Below are 20620 nucleotides of genomic sequence, written 5' to 3'. Positions count from 1 at the left end.
GCATACACTCATACTAATTTCTTTAGGCTTACATGTAAAGTAACTTTTAGCTATGGTTTCAACTACTACTTGGGAGACTGAGAACAGTAAGCCTTCCTGGGTATCCAAGCCACCGCTTTAGCATACTTTATGAAAAATCTGCATTTCATATCCTTCCAAAACCTTTGAAGAATGTGTGAAGCGTGTGCCCATGTCGCAATCTTCAAATTTTAAAAGTCTCATCACTAGGCTATCAGTGTAACGCACGACGAGACTTCCTTAAAACCTCTCCCTCCTCCCCTCCCACTCAGTCATCTAATTCTTGTCATTTCAACTTAAGAATCTTTCTTTAGAGGGCGGCGGCGGCGGCGGCTCGGGGCCCGGGGCCTTTTGTTTGGGGCGGCAGGGGCCCCGGAGCGGCGAGGCCTGCGGTTTCCCCTGCTCGCTCGGTCCCAGCCGCCCCTCGTGGCGGTGGGGGTGAGGGTGGGGGTGGGGGTGGGGGTCCGCCCCCTGAGCCGGGGCCTCGTCTCAGGCGCCCCTGCCCCGCCCGGCCCGGGGGGAGGAAGCGGCCCAGCCACCGCCGGGAGTCGCCGCCACAGCCCTCCGCGCTCCGGACCGAGGCCGTCTCTCGTCCCTCGGGCCGACGCCATGAAGATCAAGGAAGCCAAGAAACCCTCTTTCCCATAGTGTGGCATGGACATCGGGGGAACTCTGGTAAAGCGCTCATATTTTGAACCTATCGATATCACAGCAGAGGAAGAAGAAGAAGAAGTTGAGAGCTTAAAAAGTATCCGGAAATACGTGACTTCTAATGTAGCCTATGGATCCACTGGTATTCAGGACGTACACCTTGAACTGAAAGATTTAACACTTTTTGGCTGGAGAGGGAACTTGCACTTTATCAGATTTCCAACCCAGGACCTGCCTACTTTCATCCAAAGGGGAAGAGATAAAAACTTCTCAACATTACACACGGTGCTATGTGCTACAGGACGTGGTGCTGAGAAGTCTGAAAACGATTTTCACACAGTTGGAAACCCTCACCTGCACAAACTGGATGAAGCTGACTGCCTTGTAAAGGGCTTGCTGTAGACAGATTCTGTCAGTTTCAGTGGACAAGCAGGGTGCTATTATTTTGCTAATGCCTCAGAACCTGAGACATGCCAAAAGATGCCTTTCAACCTGGCTGATCCCTATCCACTGCTGGGAGTAAACACTGGTTCCCAGTCAGTATTTTAGCAATCCATTCCAAAGACAACTATGAACAAGCAACTGGGACAAGCCTTGGAGGGGCTACCTTTCTGGGTTTATGTAGTTTATTGACTGGCTGTGAAAGTTTTGAAGAGGCTCTTGAAATGGCATCCAAAGGTGACAGCACCCAAGCTGACAAGCTGGTCCGTGATATTTACAGAGGAGATATGAAAGATTTGGTCTGCCTGGTTGGGCTGTAGCATCTAGTTTTGGGAATATGATTTATAAGGAGAAACAAGAATATGTTAGTAAACAGCATCTAGCAAGAGCTACATTAGTTACTATCACCAATAACATTGGTTCTGTGGCACGAATGTGGGCTGTTAATGAGAAAATAAACAGTTGTCTTTGTTGGAAACTTTATGTGTCACCACTCTCTCGATAAAACTCTTGGCATATGCACTGGATTACTGTCAAAAGGTCAACTGAAAGCATTGTTTCTAGAGCACGAGGGGTATTCTGGAGCAGTTGGTACACTTCTTGGGCTGCCAAATTTCAGCTAAAGCATCGGGTCCCTCTTTGTTAATAAATGTCATTCGAGAGGAACTGAAGACCAGAGGTGTTATTACTGCATTATTTGTCACTGGGAACCAAAGGATAAAAGAGTAGCACTATTCCTGTTGATTTTTAAGTGTCAGAATGGTAAGCTGCTATATGTTGCGATATTAAAGAGAGAGCTTCAGTAATGTGAAGTATATTTCTAAGTGAAATGCTTTCCCTTCTGTATACAGCCAGTGTTAAATCCTTAAATGCAATACAGCCTATGATTATTGAGCCTCCTCTGAAAAAGATCTTCTATTTATTTTATTTTATGTAGCCAACATTGCAGTACTGCATGTTCAAACATGAATCTTAAAGTCTCAGAAATGTTTAGCTCATGAAAAGAATTGATTCTGAGTATTTTTTACAAGTCTGTTCTATGTGTGCTTTGGTTACTAGTAAGTGGACAGTAACATACCCTGTATCGAAACTCACTGAAATGGCAATCAAAGATGATCATTTTTATGTGATTTTAGAAATGTTAAAGCAATATTAATTATCCATTACTGTTTTCCAAACATATCTTCTCCCAAAAAGCATGTTTATGTGATGTTTCCCCAGAAGTATAACCTTTCTCAAATGCCATAATTTAATTGAAATACTATTGTTAAACATTAGCCTGAATTTTAAAATGAATCCTAGAAAATGCACATAATTGGTGATACTGCATTTTTTGTATTTTAAGTTTATCAGATAGTACATTTTAAAATGTTTTTTAATTGGAGGCTTAATTACTTATTTGAAAGTCCATTCAGTGAGGTCCCAGGACTATTTGAATGGAGTATGGTTTATATGTATTGGTAGGGTTCTGTGCTCTTCTCTCTATACCACATTTATTATCTTAGGCCCAAAGTTAGCCATTTCTGTTTAATTAGGTCTGAACCATCAAAGCTAAAGACTGTCTTCTACTGTGAACAGCAACAAAATCATTTACTCTAAATGGATGTTATGGAAATTTAAAAGACGAGTTGTTTTGAAACTATGGGCATCTGAGGCTGTATTGCAGAATTATAAAAGGATCAATGTTTCATACATTCTGGTAATAAAAGCATTATAGTTCCCCCCCCACACACACACAAAAAAGAACCTTTCTTTAACTTGGTTTCTTCTCTCCATTTTCACTGTCAATACTTTAGGTTCAGGATCTCATTAAGTCAAAACATACTAATCTCTTGTTGAAAGCCTTCTATCAGAATAAAATCAAAACTCCTATAGCATAGTGAACATGGTCCTTTTCAATCTGGCTCAGAGCTTTCTCTCCAGTGTCATCTTCTACCGCTTCCTGTTATTACCCTCTCCCCACCCTAACCCAAGACAACATTACAAACACATAGGTAATTCTGACAACTAGTGCCTCTACACATAACATTTTGCCTAAATCTGTCTTTTACCTTATTTCTTTGCCTGGGAAATTACTGATCCGCCATTATTTTTGAGACCGTTCTTGATGTTTTAATGGCAGAATTCTCTATGCTTTCCTTTGTTCTCCCATAACACTTGCTCATGCCTCCATAATAAACAACATGTTAAACAGTACTGTAATTATCTGTTTGATTGTCTATGCTCCTCCATTAATTGATCAATGGGTATACACTTCAGGCCTGTAAAACTTATTGCCAAAGACTGCTCCAGAAGGGGTTTCGGTTTCGGCTCTGCTAGCATTTAGCTTTGAGTTCTACTTCGCAGCACATGACTGGGCTTGTTTCTTTACATCTCACCAATACTAAGTTTCTTAATCCTTACCACTTTGGCAGGTGAGAATATTTTTACAATATAGTTTTAATTTTAATTTCTTTGCTTAGTAATCAGGTTGATCACTTTTTCATATTCATGGTAATGCCTATATGTTCCTCACTAATTTTTATATTGGGAAGAGTCAATTCCCTTTTTCTAAATGACTTATATAAGTACTCCATGCACAAAGATACTAACCCATCTTTCGCAGATGTATTGTAAAATATGTGGTGTTTTTAAACCTACAAGGCTTTAATTTTTGGTTAGTCAATCTTTTTCTCTTTCTTTGCTTTTATTATTAGGAAGTTCTTCTCTAATCCAAGATCAGATACATATTCCCCTATTTTCTTCTACTTCATTTATGGGTTTATTTTTGACACTTCAAGTTGTATATAACTTTACTATTTTTTCCCCAATTAGTCTATTAATGTTCTAATATTTAGAACTGAAAAAAATAGAGATGAGATAATGATAAAATAATAGCTCCCCCCACCCTTAAGTTTTAACTGTACTGGCAATGCTTTATTTCTTAAAACTGAATAAACTAGTATTGGTTGCATTTTTGCTTTATACTTTTCTACGTGGCTTAAATAATTTTAAAAAAATCTTTAAAGAAAAAGATAATTAAAGATAAATGCCCTCAGCAGGGACCAGTATTTTGTGTCTTGCACTGGAACAAATTAGGATCTCTCCAAACTGTCTTCATCAAAAGTCGGCATTTTATTCACAAATTTCTTACTTTTCCAGCATAGTATTTTTAATTCAAAATTACCGAGGAAACATTCTTCTAGAATAGCATTTCTATACATTGCTTTATAAAATGTCAATTAATTCAAGTCTACTTGAATCACTGTGAGGCAGTGAAGTATTACAGTTGAGAATGCAGGATCTGGAACTAGACTATCTGGATCTAAACTCATGGTTCTGCTACTTATTAGCTGTGTGACCTTGGGCACACAATGTTTCTCTGCCTTAGTTTCCTCATCTGTAAAATATAGAGATAAATAGCTAAATCACAGGGTGGTTATGAGGATGAATTAGTACAGTTAAAGCTCTGAGAAGAGTGCCTAGCATATTATAATATGCCCTCGAAAATTATTTTATATAATAAAATTATGTTATTTTATATAATAATAGTAGCTAACACTTATTACTTTAAAGCACTTCACTACAGAAAAAGGGAAGTGCTGCAAAGAGAGGTAAAAGGAGAATCAGAACAAAGAATGTCACAGAAGCCAAAGGAAAAAAATATAATGATGCAGTTGTTAACAAAGGAATAAAAAAAAAGATTAGATGAATATTTATGGATACTATGTTTTAGTGTGTATAGAAATATATATATTTGATGATGTCTAATGAAGCCAAACATTTGTTTTAAGAAAGACAGCGTGTGAGTTAGTTCAACTAAAGCTAGACTGACTAGTGCTAAGACTAATATTAAATAAACACAAATGAAGAGCTAGATATTAAATTACTGGTGATACACACCAGAAATTCTGTTCCTAGGTTTTCTTGGATAATCGTTTAAAGCTCTACCCATTCTTCCATAGGAATAAGTTATAAATTAGTAGGGTATTGCAGACCATCCAGTCCAATGCTTGACTCCCCAAGAGCCATGCTACGCGACATCAGACTGCATACACAGGACAGATCAAGGAGCGCTGCTCCCTCACAGTTCTGCCAAGCAGTCATCTAAATCAGGTGCACACCTGTGGCGACAGGGCACTCACTATTCTACAGCAAGCCAATTCTTTCAATTTTGCAAATCCTACTGCTTGATAGTTCTTCCCAGCTGACTGAAATATATGCCTCTCTGCTTAGTTCTTCCAAGGAAAAATCCTTTAAATCTTTATTGTTATTTATGATCACCCATCCTTTCAAAACACTTCCTCAGAAGACTGAAGTATCCTTAGTTCCTTCACTTGCTACATGTGTATGTAACACCTTCAAATGACCCACTACTCCCTCAGTAATTCTCTTCTGTATACCTTCCAATTTGTGTATGCTACTCGTAAAATGTGACACCCAAAATGGAATGCAAAAGGTAGGGTTATTCACCTAAGGACAGACACAGATACAATTTTGTGAGTTAAAGAAGCAATGGAGGCACAGATGTTAAAAGCAATGGAAATAATGTTGCAGAGGCATAATAAAATGCAAAACTGTATTTTAAATTTGCCCATCTTTACATTTAAAATTTTAAAGAGCGTATTAGATTTTAAAATTCAAAAAAAAATCCCTGTACATTTTACAGTCAGTTTTGGTGTTAGTTTTATCTACATGCATAGTTGTGAGAGAAAGAAATCCCTATTACTTACTGTTGCTATGCAAAATGTATTAAAAAAAATCAGTGAAGAATGATTCGAAGGGCAGGGCCAGAACTAAAAAAAAAGTAACAAAAATCAAAAGTAAATGTGCTTTCAAATAAATCATAATGCTGAACGGGGGGGGCAAGAAAATTGTAAGTCAGCGAGCATGAAAACTTACGTAATTGAAAACATGCCTCACTTGGTCTGAAAACCGCTTCGTAAATTGTCTTAACACATGTAGTGAAATCATTAACTTGTCAAACAGCACAAAAGAATAAAATATACTTAAAAAACTATAGCTCTTATAGTCTTGAATCTAACAAATTATCTTCCTTTCTGGAGTCTCAAAAAGAAAAAGAGTAATACCTATTCTACTCCATGAGTATTTTAAAGATCAAATGAAAGAATATATAGAAAGTTAAAAGAGAATATATTGGATTGGCCAAAAAGTTCGTTCGGGTCCTCCCATAACATCTTACAGAAAAACCCAAACGAACTTTTTGGCCAACCCAACATATGGAAGCACATTGGAAGCTATAAAGCACTATACATTCTCAGGTATTAAAATAGCCTGGCATTTATGCATTAATGGTTCTACAATATTAATAACAGAAATTTAATTTTTAGATGTTTTGTACAGGGTACATGGAATGACCTTCAGTGTCTCTGAATTCTTTGAGTTTCTTCAGGTCAATTACTATCATATAATCGCTAATTCTACAATATTTAGTTTTATCATAGCTCACACAAAAATTCAACATTTTCACTGCTGAAACACTAATTCTACCTTTGTCATTCTAAATTATTTCCTTGAGATATTAGTTTCAAGAACAGTTTCATACACGATGTTGTGGCTAGAATGAAAATATTTCTCATAATACAGCCAATACACATCATTATTCATATACTGAAGGTCCTGTGTTAGGGAAGAAAAAGGACACTTGAAATCAGATACATGATCTAAGTATATACTTTATCCTTTAGCTAACCAAATGTTCATTTCAATGGATAGCAGTATTTATTTATAAATACTGCATTAGCTAGTAAGTCAAGAAATGGTTATTCTGAATCAAAAATTACTATAATGCAGCTATATGAAAATGGCTCCATCAAAATGTTTTTGTGCAATAATAATCTCTATCCTTACTCCATATTCCCAACTCCACCTCAATTATAAAAAATGCCCACTATATTCATTAGTTAATATTTGCATTTTTAAAGCTGATCTGTATTACTCTTTAAATCTGAGACAAGTTATTATTTTAAACTTATAGATTTGAATTAAGATTTAAGATTTCAGTCCTGCCCCAACAAGTCTCTAACATAAGAGGTTTAAGAGGTTTGCAATAATAAAAACAATGTGTGTGCCTGACACTTAAAGGTCTGTGTGTGTATCCTGTCTACTAAATCAATAAATTAAGTCAATGTGCTTATAAAATCCTAAAATATTGTGATTATGTATTGGGTTGGCCAAAAAGTTCGTTCTTATGGGAAACCCGAATGAACTTTTTGGCCAAGCCAATACATATACATGACAAAAACGAGCCCTTCATATTATTTTTGGTTGAATTTCATATACGTGTGTGATTCAGTAAGTAAATTGATTACATCCAGCTGAATAAATGAATGATACATGCACAATGAAATAGTTTCAAACATTTGGTGTTCCATAGATCATGAAAATACCAAAGAAAAATTGCAATTAGGAAAGTCTGTAATTTGAGTATAAACAGCAAAATATTTTTTTAAACACTTTAAGTTTTACCACATTTTAATTTATTACCTTGGTTTGTTTGGGGCAAGCTGTCGACTTGGCCGCCTAATAGACTGGTTTTGTTGTATTTTCATTGAAGTTCTAGGAGATGACCGTGCAAAAGGGTCTGGAGCTGGAGGCTTTTTAGGTATCTTTTTCACTAACCGACTAACCCACTTCTGCTGCTCTTCTGTAGAATTTGCTAATAACAATAGATTCTTTGCCGATGAAATATCATAATACACTATAAAGAAATATTTGAAAAAGATTAATATGTTTTAAATGATCTGAACATAAATAATATTGATGGAGCAAGAAATTTACTATTTACCTTTGCAAGGTGCTATAATTTCCTCCTTCTTATCCATGTGATCTTTATGACATTTAATGTGACAGCGACGGCACTCTAAAGCAGGAGGAGGTTTAAACATATGCCACAATGGCTTCATACATGCCTCACAATTGGTTGGGAAATGATACAGAGTAGGAATAAATTCATGTCCCTTGTGGCAAATATAATTTGATTTTTCTCCCACCGGCTCCACTGGAAATTCTTGTTCCTTCTTACTTTCCCCTTCATTGGCATACAGGATCTATAAACACCAAAAAGAACAATGAATGATCTTCAAACATAGGTTATTTTTTATGTAATAATGATTTTATCGTTTGTAAATAAAATTAGCCTAAACTATTCAATGAGAAGAAAATGCATTTGATGTTCTAATGTTAGTAGGTTCAAATCAAGAGCTCAGATGAGAAAAGTCAGTAGCCAGTCACTTTGGTTCACATTTCAAAAGAATCAATCCTGTTCAGATGATGCCTCCTTATTTTCTCCATGTCATCTTCCTATGTTTCAGCAATTTTATCAGAATAGGCTAGCAAAAGGTAAATCTGCACTTGATTAGTGTTAGAAAGTTTTTCTGGGAGGGAATGTTCAAAACACCTGAAGAGATGTGGCAATTATATGAATTGAGGCTCTGTGATTCTCAAAATAGACAACTTGGTGATAACTGCAAATATAGCTTTAATTGAAAAGATTTGTATTTGGAGAGTTGAGGAAGAAAGGAAAAGAGGAAAGGATGTATAATATACTCCAAAGAAACATTCTAAGCATTCAGAAAGTAAGCAGCCAACTTTCCCACAGTACACCAAGCACAACGGCTTTTACACAGAAGGAACTCGGTAATTGTTGGTTTGACTAATTTTAAAATGGAAGTAATAAAGGGGAGAATTTGTCTTCACCTTAAATTGGAAGTACAAGGGCTTCTGGGGGCAAAATTTAACTTCACAAGCAACTTTTTTAACTTTCTAGAGAGCTGAGCATAAAACTAAAAACAGGAGAACATTCATACTCAAAAAATATCATAACCAACTTTGAACAAAAGGATATAGCAAAGGCTGGAAATGTGATATAAACACACTACAGAGTTTAACAAGTAAAATGGAGAGAAGAATTAAGATGCATCTAAATAGCATAAGCATGAAAGTCACAAAGGAACAAACCACCTTTAAATGGGACTAAAATTGAAAGATAATCTGAAAAATCCCCAAGAATAAAGAAATTTGTTATATCATGTCATGCTGAGAATGTATAAAGGTGAAAAAACAAAACAAACAAACCACAAAATAAAACGGTTTACCTGGAATATCCTTGGAATTTCTTTAGCATCTGCTCTATATACATCTGTCTGTGTAACTGGTCGGACATGAAATAATTTACTATAAAAGATTTTTAATAAAGGAGTTAAGTATTACCAAAGGATCAAATTATTTTAGTTATCCTATACTTATGTCAGAAATTAAAACTGACTACTTTGACCCTTGTTAGAAGGTCAGAGAATATCCTGCTCTATAAATTCAATCACTCCTTGCATTTTGAGAAATTTCCAGTAAGTCAGAAATTTTCTAATTAGTTTCAGAAAACAACATATTAAAGACCCATGAAATAAAGATGTTTTAGCCAACTCTATATCCCAGACTTTCATCTGTATGAAGCAAAATAAGAAAATGTAACAGTATGCTAGCAGCTGTACTATATGACTATATACATTGTACTATATGACTAATAAATTACACTAACTTGACGAAAAGGTCACGTTACTCTTAAACTTTAAAAGATAAAGTTCCTAAATATTCTAATAAAAATACTTACTCTATATCTAAAACCATGTAAGGATTAGATTGTTCTTTATCCTGTTCACTGTCATAGAAAAGGATCTTCTTACTGCTTACAATCACATACTGTTAAAAAGAAAGAGGAAAGGAATTAATGATTAAAGTTAATATATCTTATTTATTTTTCTTTGAAAATAAATTCTAAATTAGCAATAAAAATCACAAAATATAAATTAAATATCTAAAAAGTTATCTTAATGTATCCTTTAAAAAGTCTTCCTCAAAATAACAATAAATTTGTTTGTATACACTTTAAACAAGCAAATTGGGGGGGGCAGGGGGGAATAAATTCAAATATTTTTTGGACTGATTTCGCTTCAAGATCCAATAGCATAAGTAACCTTATTGCTATGGTTTGGATGTTTATATTCCCCCAAATTCATATGTTAAATCCTAACACCTAATGGGATGGTATTAGGAAGAGGGGTCTTTGGAAGTTGATTAGGTCATGACACCAGAGTCCTCATGAATGGGATTAGTGCTGTTATAAAAGGGGTTCCAGAGAAATTCCTACACCTTCCACCATGAGGACAGAGCAAGAAGTCTGTAGCCTGGAAGAGGACCTTCACCAGAACCCAGCTGTGCTGGCTGGCACCTTGATCTGAACTTCCAGCCTTCAGAACCATGAGAAATTAATTTCTGTTGTTGACAAGCTACTCAGTCTGTGGCATTTTTTTGTAGCAGCCTAAGGCTAATAAGACACTTATCAAAAATGAACATAATATCGATAATCATAGTACCAGAGGAAAAGAAACAAATGGGACTTTCTGTCATATCCAGAGTTGTTTTCCCACTGAAACAACAAAAGCACCAAGGTCAACAGGCTTCTATTTTCCTGACACCAAAAACTATTTTATTATTAACAACATGGTAGTGATGAAAAGGTTTTTTTTATCACTAAAGTATCTTACGTACATAAGATACATAAAATTATATTATTCCAAATCAGAAAGTGCAAACAAGTTTTATGTGTCTAAAAGTTCTAGTTATATATATCTTACAACTACAAAAGTGAAATGGCTGTAGCTAAACTAAAAGCAAAACAAAAGAACCATTTTCAAATACCTTTTTAACCCATCCAAACTTCTTAGTGTTGTTTCGCACAGGCAATGAAAGCCATCCTTCTAGTCTTGATTCTATAAATAAGCACAAGATATGAGAATAAATACAACAAGTCTCTTAAGAAAATGAGGAATTTAATAAACTTTTAATATGAAAGTCACAAATCAAATATGCCATTCAGAATTTATCATTATACATCATCCAAAATATAATAATAATGCAGGATCAGTATAAGCAAGTTATATAATGCAAAACAAAATCCAGGTTATATCACACTGGAAACACATATCCTGTAGTTTATAACGTCAAATGCCCTGTTAATTAAATTCATGCATTTGCAAAGTTCCGCAGAAAAGTTGCAAAAATGAAAAGCAGCTCTCTATTCTCACCAGTACACCTGTATTAGAATCCTCTATTTTTCCTTTGGAAGAAGGCCTAATTACAGGTATAGTGCACATCTTCTTTGAAGAGAAAACATTTTAAGTGAGTAATTACGTGTTCAGAGAAAATGGACTTTTAGAATGGCTATAATAAAATGAAATAAAATTGTGTAAATTACAGATCAAATATGGCTCATAAGCAGCAATAAACCAAAAGATTCCTAAATTCCAAAATATTAAAATCAATAAGGTTCTAGTTCAACCAAGGAAACTCTTTGAACCCTTAGAATTTGTTCTAATGGTATCTGATCAGTTTATTATTTTAGTGAAATAAATAAGTGACCATGAACAGAAATGCTGTCATTATAAACAGCCATATTCTCAACTGTCTGGACATGGTCCTATGCCAATTCAAGGGACTAATCAGATGACCTCTAACAATATCGTTAAGACTGAAATCATTTTATTGCTGAGATCTGAAACAACTTCAGTATAATCACCTATGATTTATACTGATATATACCTGGGAAATGTGACGACAATGTAAATAAATATAGCTAGCTTACTTTGAATTCAACTAATAGATTAAATTTTACTTTACATTCAACTGCTTATACACTAGTTTCCTGTGGCATTTACTTTAAACGCTTTTTGTACTCACACTAACTTTGTGTTAAACATAACAGTTTATGGGTTTTCCATCTGGTTTCTTCACTTAAACTATAAATCTTTTCAGCACAAGGATCAGGTCAAATTGTTTTATGCTTTTTTTAAGGCCCAGCACAATGATGACGCAAGGAAAACCTAAACACATCCTCTAAAACAATCTACACGTGCTCTTTCTGTACTGTCATTCTTGATATGAAACTTCAGGAAGAATTTCTTCTTGGTTAAAAATGGAAGAAACAGACAGTGAAACCGTATGTTCTTAAATGGTATAAAGTACTGCTCCATTTCTTGTAAGCTGAAAAAATAAATCTATCAATTGTAATAGCAATGTCATGTGAAAATACTTTAAAAAACAAATTCTTTGTTCATGCAGCAGTTTCTTTTTAACTGAGACTTGTTAACTGAGCAACTTGTTAGAGTTAGTGAATATTAGTTAATGTTACAACAATTTTTCAAAAGGACTAAAATTATAGGTAGTGGAAAAAAAACCCAGAGGCGAAAGACTTTCAGGATATCACCTGTACCATTAGGTTCCGATGAAATAGGTAAGTAAGGCACAGATTCTTCTTCTGAGTCAGAATCAGAGTCAAGAAGCATATGAGAACTGGAAGGCTTAGTGGCAATATTGAGAGAAGTAGAGGAACGTTGGTAGGTGAATGACATGGATTCCATAGTGTGTGACTGAGTGATATGAACTGAACACCCAACATAAAAGGAAGTAAGAATGCAGAAAGAAGTTAAGAAAAAATAAAATGAAAGCTTTAAAAGAGAGCTATGTACAATATATAAAGAGTTAATTTAAATAACTAAATATGTGAAATTTACATTTGTATTTTTTAATAAAAAATTTTGTGAAAAATAAATAAATAAAATAATTTAAATTGTCGTTGGAACCTCCACTCTAAGGAGTAGGTTTTCCCTTAAAGAAATGACAAATATTTTTCCTCAAGAGCAAAGTCAGTCAATGTCTTAAAACAATCAATTGATTTAATTTAAGACAAAAGTAAACATAAGGACTGGAAACAAATCTGTACCTGGAAACCCATCATCTGCTTCGGCATCCCCTGGCCCACTGCCTATACTGGAACTGTCCAGACCCATATGCAAGGCCTGGAGCTGGGACCGCAACTGCTCAATGTCACTGTCTTTACTGTCCAGTGTCATCTGTAGTTCAATTCGAATCTGACTCTCTTCAGCTATTTGCTACAAGAAATTAAATTATGTTAAATTAACTGGATGTTATACATCTTATAATTTTGCTTCCTAGTTCAATAATACAGTAGTCTCTCCTAGTCCAAGGTTTCACTTTCTGTGGTTTCAGTTATCCAAGGTCAACTGCAGTCTGAAAATATTAAATGGAAAATTCCGGAAATAAACAATTCATAAATTTTAAATTACATGCCATTTCTGAGTAGTGTGATGAAATCTCACATTGCTTGGCTCTGCTTGCCTGGGATATTAATCATCCCTTTGTCCAGCTTATTCACACTGTATATGCTACCCACCCTCTTATAGTATAGGAAAAAATATAATACGTATAGAGTTCAGTACTATCTGTGGTTTCAGGTACCCACTGGGGGTCCTGGAACATATCTCCCTTGCATAAGGGGTGACTACTGTAATTATTAATAGAAATGCTCCATAAGCTATAAAATATATAGACATGAAAATAATTCTACTTCTTAAAAAGAAGTCTTCAAAAAGTATTCTTACAGCCTGCATTTCATTCAGTTCTTTCTGATACTTGATCATCTGCTGAGTCAGTTTTTCACGTTCAGATTTAAGCTCCATATGTAGCTTTCTATTCTCCTTTTCTTTTCTCCGCACATCTGTGTCACTACCACGCTTGACAGGTTCTTTCCGATTCATGATCTCGGCCAACTTATTCACAGCCTTAAAAACATAAAGATAAGTATGTAAATAAATAAAATAAATTATGTTGATGATTTCTTGGTCATTCACCAACAGCAAGTTACAAAACCTTCCCTACACACAGGGCCACAAAGAAACACTTTCTATATTTAAAAATACACCCTCTTCATGACTCGTCATCCTTTTCCAACCAATACTCTATTACTTTTTCACTCTCGTATTTTCTGAGAACTGTAATTTTAAATGTTTATAGGTTCACTCTAATGTCACCTTCTACCACTTTGGGTTTTTAGTTCCAAGAGAGACTTTTACGAGGCAGATCTTCTTTTATCCTAGAAGAGAGTTTTGCACTGGCATCACACTAATAAAATACAACATGTGTCCAACCACAGAGCAGAGCATCTTGGACCCCACAAGTATTCATGCTGTATATACAATCATGAGAGCTGAAAAAAGAATAGTTAATAATCATGGTGTCTTTTCAGAGTGACCCTTTTTTAGGCTGTCAGCAAATGGTCATTCTCTACCGTTTCTTAAAAGCAGAAAAATTTATCAGATTACAATAAAAAATTAGGATGGACTGTGATTCCATATGGAAAAATTAAGAAAAACTTTAATAAACACTGAACTCAACAATGTTAATCAAATCTAGCTTCTCCCAACCTGGTAAAAATCACATAATCCTGACTGTTCACAAATACTGATACAAGCAATGACTGCTACAGCCAATCTGTAATGTTAGAAGTAAAATGTAAAAAAGGTAAACTAAGAAAAATTTCAAAATCATATTTAGAGCATATTATACACACTTGAGTTTTGAGTGTTCTCTCTGTTAACAGTTGCTTCTCAAACTGTGCTTTAATAGCTGCAGCACTTATCTCTTCATCCTTCAACCGTGAAAGTTCTGAAACAGAAAAATGTAAAAATTATACTGATAATTCAGCAACTGACAAGCATTAGGCATACTGAAAATAAACGTTGTTCTTATTAGTACATACGCTCTTGGGCATCTTTCCATTTGTTATTTAATTCTTCTTTCTCATTTGCAAGATTGGCAACATCACTAGTCAGTGTCCTATTAGTTTCTTCGAGCTAAGAAATGAAAGTAGAACAAAAATCATATCCTAATTTACAAAATGTTAAGTGTTAAAGCAGTACTTCAAAATGAAAATATCCTAGAATGTTGCTAAAACTCTTGTTTTCCTAAGTACATCTATCTCTACACTTCTTGCCTTTGTCCTACCTTACCAAACTTCACCCTTGATGAAAATTTTGCTAACCACACCGACTTCATATGCACCCCAGGAAGCCAAAAAATTGCCCTCTTTCAAAAATCCTTAGCAGTATTTTAAATGAAAAACAATTTAGTAAACTAAAAAAAGCAAATACTATAACAAAGCTCTGCATTCCATCATGCAGAATAAATTTTAAAACCATAATTTAATTTCTTACCAAACATCGCTTTAAAACAGAAAATAAAATTTTACTAAAGAAGTTGACATTCTTTGGTATTCACTTCAAATCCTATTCCTCTTCTTCCTTCCTGAAGGATATTTTATTGTGAATTATATGTTCATCCTTCCCAACCATGATTGTATACTTTTATTACATATACGTGAAATAATATAATGCGGTTTTATGTGATTCTAAACTGTCCATAAATAGCATCATACTGCATTTATTTTTCTGTAACTGCTTTCACTCAACATTATATTAAGATTTAAATTGTTGATATATATAAAGACCTACTTAATTCATTTTAACTGATATAGTAGTTCTGTCTTCTACCACATTTCATTTATCCATTCATTCATCTATTAATATAACATTTGAATTTTTTGCTATTACAAACATCTATGCTGCTAGGAGTATTGTGTCCGAATTTCTCTCGCACATTTATCTTATTATGGACTTTCTCTGGATTGTATGAGTAAACATCTGCTCATATTTCTAGGTTTTCTCTTTTGGCCAATTTTTCCTTTGGATTATTTAACTTTTTCGTATTGAATTGTAGGAGTTCCACTTATATTCTAGATGCTAATCCCTTGTTCAATAAATACATTACAAATATCTTTTCCCTGTCATTTATTTGCTATCTTCTGGTATAAGTAAATTTTGGATTCCATTCTAATATTTAAAAATTATTATTTTTCATATTTAAAGTTCTTAAGATAGCTAGAATTTACCACTGTATATGGTAAATGATAACAAGAAACTAATTTTATTCCTTTCCACATAAAAATATAGTTATTCCAAAACCATTTATTAAATCTGTATCCTTTCCCATTGATTTGTATACTGCCACTGATACTGTATGCCAAGCTCCTGTATGTGTATGATGAATTATTTCTGGCCCCCCTACTCATTTCCACTGAACAGGATTAAATATCCCTGTTCTAGTGCCAAACTTTTAAATAACTGTAGCATTTTAACAGGTCTGGATAATTGATAAGGCAAACTCAACTACTTGCTATTTTACTTCTATTTGAAATTTTTCTTGCAATTTTTTCAACCTACATATGACTATCTTCATGATTAAACTTCATGATTAGTTTTAAGGTTCTTTTAAACTAAGACTGGTTTAACAAGAAAAAAAAAACTGTTTTCTTTTTGGTATTTCCCTTTCACTTTAGTCCTTTAACTCTGAATTTACCAACAGGTGAAGCCATTGGAAGTAGTTTTCTTTTGAGCCTCTCTCTGCCAAACACTGAGAAGCTGATGGTTCACTAGGTCAAGTATTTTGTAGCCAGCATACACACTTTTTCATTTTAGATCTATGTTACTTTCTTAGTATTTCTAAGGAAGATTTATGATACAGTAATTTAATTAGAACCAAAAAAGAACCAAGCATTTTACTTACAGACGCAATTGTAGCATCTTTTTCAGTGAGTTCCTGTTTGTGTCTAGCCATCATCTCTTTGATCTCCAGCTCTTTCATGATTTTCTCTTTTTCCAAATCAGAATATTGTTCTTCAGCAATCGAGCGAGCCAGTTGCTCAGAATCTGCTTTGGTTAAGGTAATCTCCAGTTGAGCAGCCAAGGAGTCCCTACATTTTAGAGGGATAAAATTTTAATGTTCAATCTTTTACTACAAAGTCAAATTTTTGTCTAATTCACTTCATCAACAAAGTTTTATTTGGAGTAGAGCAGGCACTGTTCTAGGAGTGGGGTTCATGGCTATGAACAAAAGAGACAAGGATCTTATCTTTACCTTTCATCCTGTAATTCCTGTTTCTTCTGCTGTAATTCTTTACAAAGTTTGGTCTTTTCTTCACATTCTTCTTTAAGTTCCCTAACCTGTGTTTTATAGAGGGTCTAAATAGCAAAATATAATAGAAATATGTATCATCATCATCATGAATATTATTTCTATATTCAAAAGCTATCCAGACAAAAAGTCCAGTTGAGCACATACAAATATGCTCATAAAACAGTAATGTTGAGCCCATGAGCAAATTAATAGTTTAAAGAGCTTTTCTATTTTCTGGTAATTAACCAATTAACTGATAAAAATTCAGCTAATAATTTAGAAGCGTGATTTTCAACTGGATATCACAGTGAGATTTCTCATTAAATGACACAGATTGATAGGATGAAGAGGCAAAAAAAAATTACTAATTTAGACAAGAAAATTTTGTTGGCTTAAAATCAGCGAAACAGAGGTGACAGTTACTACTTCATATTTTAAAACTGATCTCAAAAAAGTACAAATGTTAAAATGACAATTTTCTTTCTTTCATTATGAAAATATACTCTTCCTCAAAAATCAATGCTTTTATTAATCAACTTCATAGGGTATGAGTATGTGCTTAGAACCATGTTTTTAGCAATGACAATGGATTTCTGTTAAACTATCTACAGTCGCTTGCCCAGGTGTTCCTTTTGTATGTGTGTGGTACAAAACATTCATACAAAATTCTGTCTGGGGTTTGCTATAAGAATCTATTCTAAAGACAAGATCAGTCTCCTGGTTTTGCAGCAAAAATTTTTTACAAATTCTACAAATACAAGAATTTTCAAAGTAACACATCTGGAACTTACTGAGAAATACTGCTCTGCCTCAAGCTGATCTTGGAGCTCTTTCATTTGCCCATCTGCATCTTGACGTTCTCTGTGGGGACATTGAATCAAAGGTTTAAATAAGTTAGACACATATTATGCCAGCAACTCTTAAAATGTGGTCTAGGAAACCCGTGGGAGTACTGAGACCCTTTCAGAGAATTCATGAGGTAAAATTATTTTCATAATACTAAGAATCACGGCTATTTTTAAAGCTTTAATTATCTCAGTGTATATGGGCTTTTCTCGAGGCTGTATGACATATGATGATTTCATCACTCCAACAGCTAATGGAATGTGTGCTTGTATGCTCCTGTGTTTTAAAATTTTCTCAGTTTCAATTTCTAACACAAAAAATAACTTTAGATATAACTCACATGAACAATAACTCTTTGGGGTCCTCAAAAATTTTTAAGAGTATAAAGGGATTCTGAGACCAAACAGTGCTATATTAAACCAATAACACTAAATTACATATTCTCAGGCATGCATTTGTCATCAGCCATTTATGCCAACCAAGTAGCAGAATTAAAAAAGCACCTGAAAATTGATTATCTTAGAATGAGTGAAGAAATGACTGGGAGGGAGCCTGCAAAGAGGTAAAGAGTATAGGTTTTTATATCTAAATGTAAATGGTAACTGCACAGATTTGAACACTTAGAAAAAATTACTGAGTTCTATACTTACCATTTGTTTACTTTTTCTGTACATATTTTAATCTTCAATAAAGAAAAAAATTAAATAAAAAATGAGCCTAACAACGCATGTAAGAGGTTGGGTTGAAATAAGTTAAAGTCTAGGCTTATTAACAAAATATATATATTACAGTTATTCCAAGTCAAAGCTAAGGGGAAAAAAATAAAGTTGGAGAACAACACAACATATGATACAATTAAAAAAACAAAAAACACAAAATAAAATCTACAAAAAACTCAACCCTATAAATATGGTATACAGGTACAGGTACAGGCACAGAAAAGGGTGTGGAAGGATTTTTCAAATAACAGACTGTTAAGATATATTACCTCTGTAGAGATTAACTATGTCTGCATTCATAAAGGAGACTTTATATTGTTTTCTCTTTATCTTTTAATATAGTTCTGAATATTTTATAGTGAGAAAATATTTTACTACCACTTAGACATTTAAAAAATGTATGTATACAGCTGGACTTCCCCGGCGGTCCAGTGGTTAAGACTCCACGCTCCCACTGCAGAAGCCATGGGTTTGATCACTGGTTGGGGAACTAAGATCCCATATGCTGCAGGGCCAAAAAAATAAAATAAAATAAAAATGTAGATAGCAAGAAAAAACTCAGAGAGATTAAATGATTTAATCACACCATCTTCAATTTAATATTACTTAGGACTTTCATCCTTATTTGCATTTAATATAATTTGGTCACTTTGTTTACTTACTTGGCCCTTCAACTTCTGGGTAAAAAGGAAATTATCACTCAATGTCACTTAATTGTGTAAATTCTCTATTTTATTATTGATGAGTGTATTATTAAAGAATCATGATTTTTATTTCTCTGAGCGGAAAATGTGAAAGATACTAATTAATAACATATGAAAGAACAAGTTTTAAAAATTTAAAATCATCATCACCAGCTAAGCCCGCGTGCAGCAAACCCCAGTGTAATTTTAATATCATGATCTTCTTGAAGAGCTACCATTCATTATATGTAATTTTTAAAGCTCAACATTCATTAGGTATTTAAGAAAAAATATTTTTCAGAAAGTAACCACATAATATGCACATGGTTACAATTAGTACAGACTAGCACAGAAAGAATTCTAAGTCTCCTATCCATATCCATCCATGGGCTAACCCTATTCCCCTAGAGAAAATCACTTTGTTTCATTTCTATGTATTGTTCTTTTGGTGGTTACCGCCACATCTCAGCTTATTTCTTGACATACCTTTTAATTATTTACCAATTCCCTGCTGCCAGATGTGAGAATTTAGCTCTTACCATCCCTAACCTCTCCCCAACCCCAGGCTTTCCTCAAATGCCTAGTGATGAGTAACCAGGAGGCATCAGAAATTTTAATCTCTGGGTACAGGGGAGGGGTTTTCTAAATAGCAAACTTCAGTTTAAAATGAGAGGCTTAGGAAGTCAGTCATAAACAGGAAGACCACTAAATGCCAGAATGAGAAAGGCTTTTCTCTGAGCTGCTGACCCCATACTAGCTGTTTTAATTATCCACAGAGGGTATGCCCCATTTCTTCAGAGGGAATGCTCTGTAGGAACCCTGGTGGTGGCAATGCCTGACACAGACATTTCTGCAAGGGGTAGTGGCAGAGTATGATCAGCAGATTGCTCCGTTTATAACATCACATCTTACTCCAGCCCTCCAAGGTATTTGCTTTGAATAATGAAACATTTTTCTTCTTCACCTATATCCCACTTCATATATACTCCTGGCTGTTGCTTCTGCTGCTCTACTTCATTAGGCAGAAGGTTTCCACCCGCCTGCCACTATCTCATTAACTAAAGTAATTTCCTGTCCTCCAATCCACTGGAATGACATGATGTGGGTTTACACATTAAAAAAATTCCTCTACTAGAGTTTTACTGGAATCTTGGAAGGAAGAAAAGAAGTCTATGTTGGCTATTTTCAAGTGCAAGGCTACATAGCACTTCATATGTAAATTCTCATTGCATATATATATGTATTTAACTTTGTATTCCAATTATTTATGTACTTGCCTTACCTCTTCCTAAGGAATAACTTCTGATAAAACGCTAGTAAGCTTAAGGGTAGGAAATACATCTGACTCATCTTTGAATCTCCCATAGTGGTTATCAGTGCCTTACACATGATAGATAT

The 20620-nt window shown here is 34.4% G+C and overlaps 1 protein-coding gene and 1 pseudogene across 2 annotated transcripts in view; one reads left to right on the top strand and one right to left on the bottom strand.

The window, feature by feature from the left end:
- ROCK2 (Rho associated coiled-coil containing protein kinase 2) overlaps window positions 1-20620 on the bottom strand; it is a 134530-nt gene that overhangs the window by 5818 nt on the left and 108092 nt on the right. For both annotated transcript variants that reach the window (XM_029231489.1, XM_029231488.1), the window contains exons 21-32: window positions 17766-17835; window positions 16936-17039; window positions 16585-16771; window positions 14723-14816; window positions 14534-14628; window positions 13566-13745; window positions 12887-13055; window positions 10807-10877; window positions 9719-9807; window positions 9207-9285; window positions 7898-8159; window positions 7597-7810 (exon numbers count right to left, since the gene is read on the bottom strand). In XM_029231489.1, the coding sequence (XP_029087322.1) occupies window positions 7597-7810; window positions 7898-8159; window positions 9207-9285; window positions 9719-9807; window positions 10807-10877; window positions 12887-13055; window positions 13566-13745; window positions 14534-14628; window positions 14723-14816; window positions 16585-16771; window positions 16936-17039; window positions 17766-17835 (1614 nt within the window). The remainder of the gene's footprint in view (window positions 1-7596; window positions 7811-7897; window positions 8160-9206; window positions 9286-9718; window positions 9808-10806; window positions 10878-12886; window positions 13056-13565; window positions 13746-14533; window positions 14629-14722; window positions 14817-16584; window positions 16772-16935; window positions 17040-17765; window positions 17836-20620) is intronic.
- Window positions 496-6207, top strand: LOC114900398 (annotated as a pseudogene).

This window comes from Monodon monoceros, unplaced genomic scaffold, assembly GCF_005190385.1.
Source record: "Monodon monoceros isolate NGI ecotype Baffin Bay Population unplaced genomic scaffold, NGI_Narwhal_1 Super_Scaffold_19, whole genome shotgun sequence".
NCBI lineage: Eukaryota > Metazoa > Chordata > Mammalia > Artiodactyla > Monodontidae > Monodon > Monodon monoceros.
The sequence above is the reverse complement of the archived record's forward strand: the minus strand, read 5'-3'. Positions and strand labels throughout refer to the sequence as shown.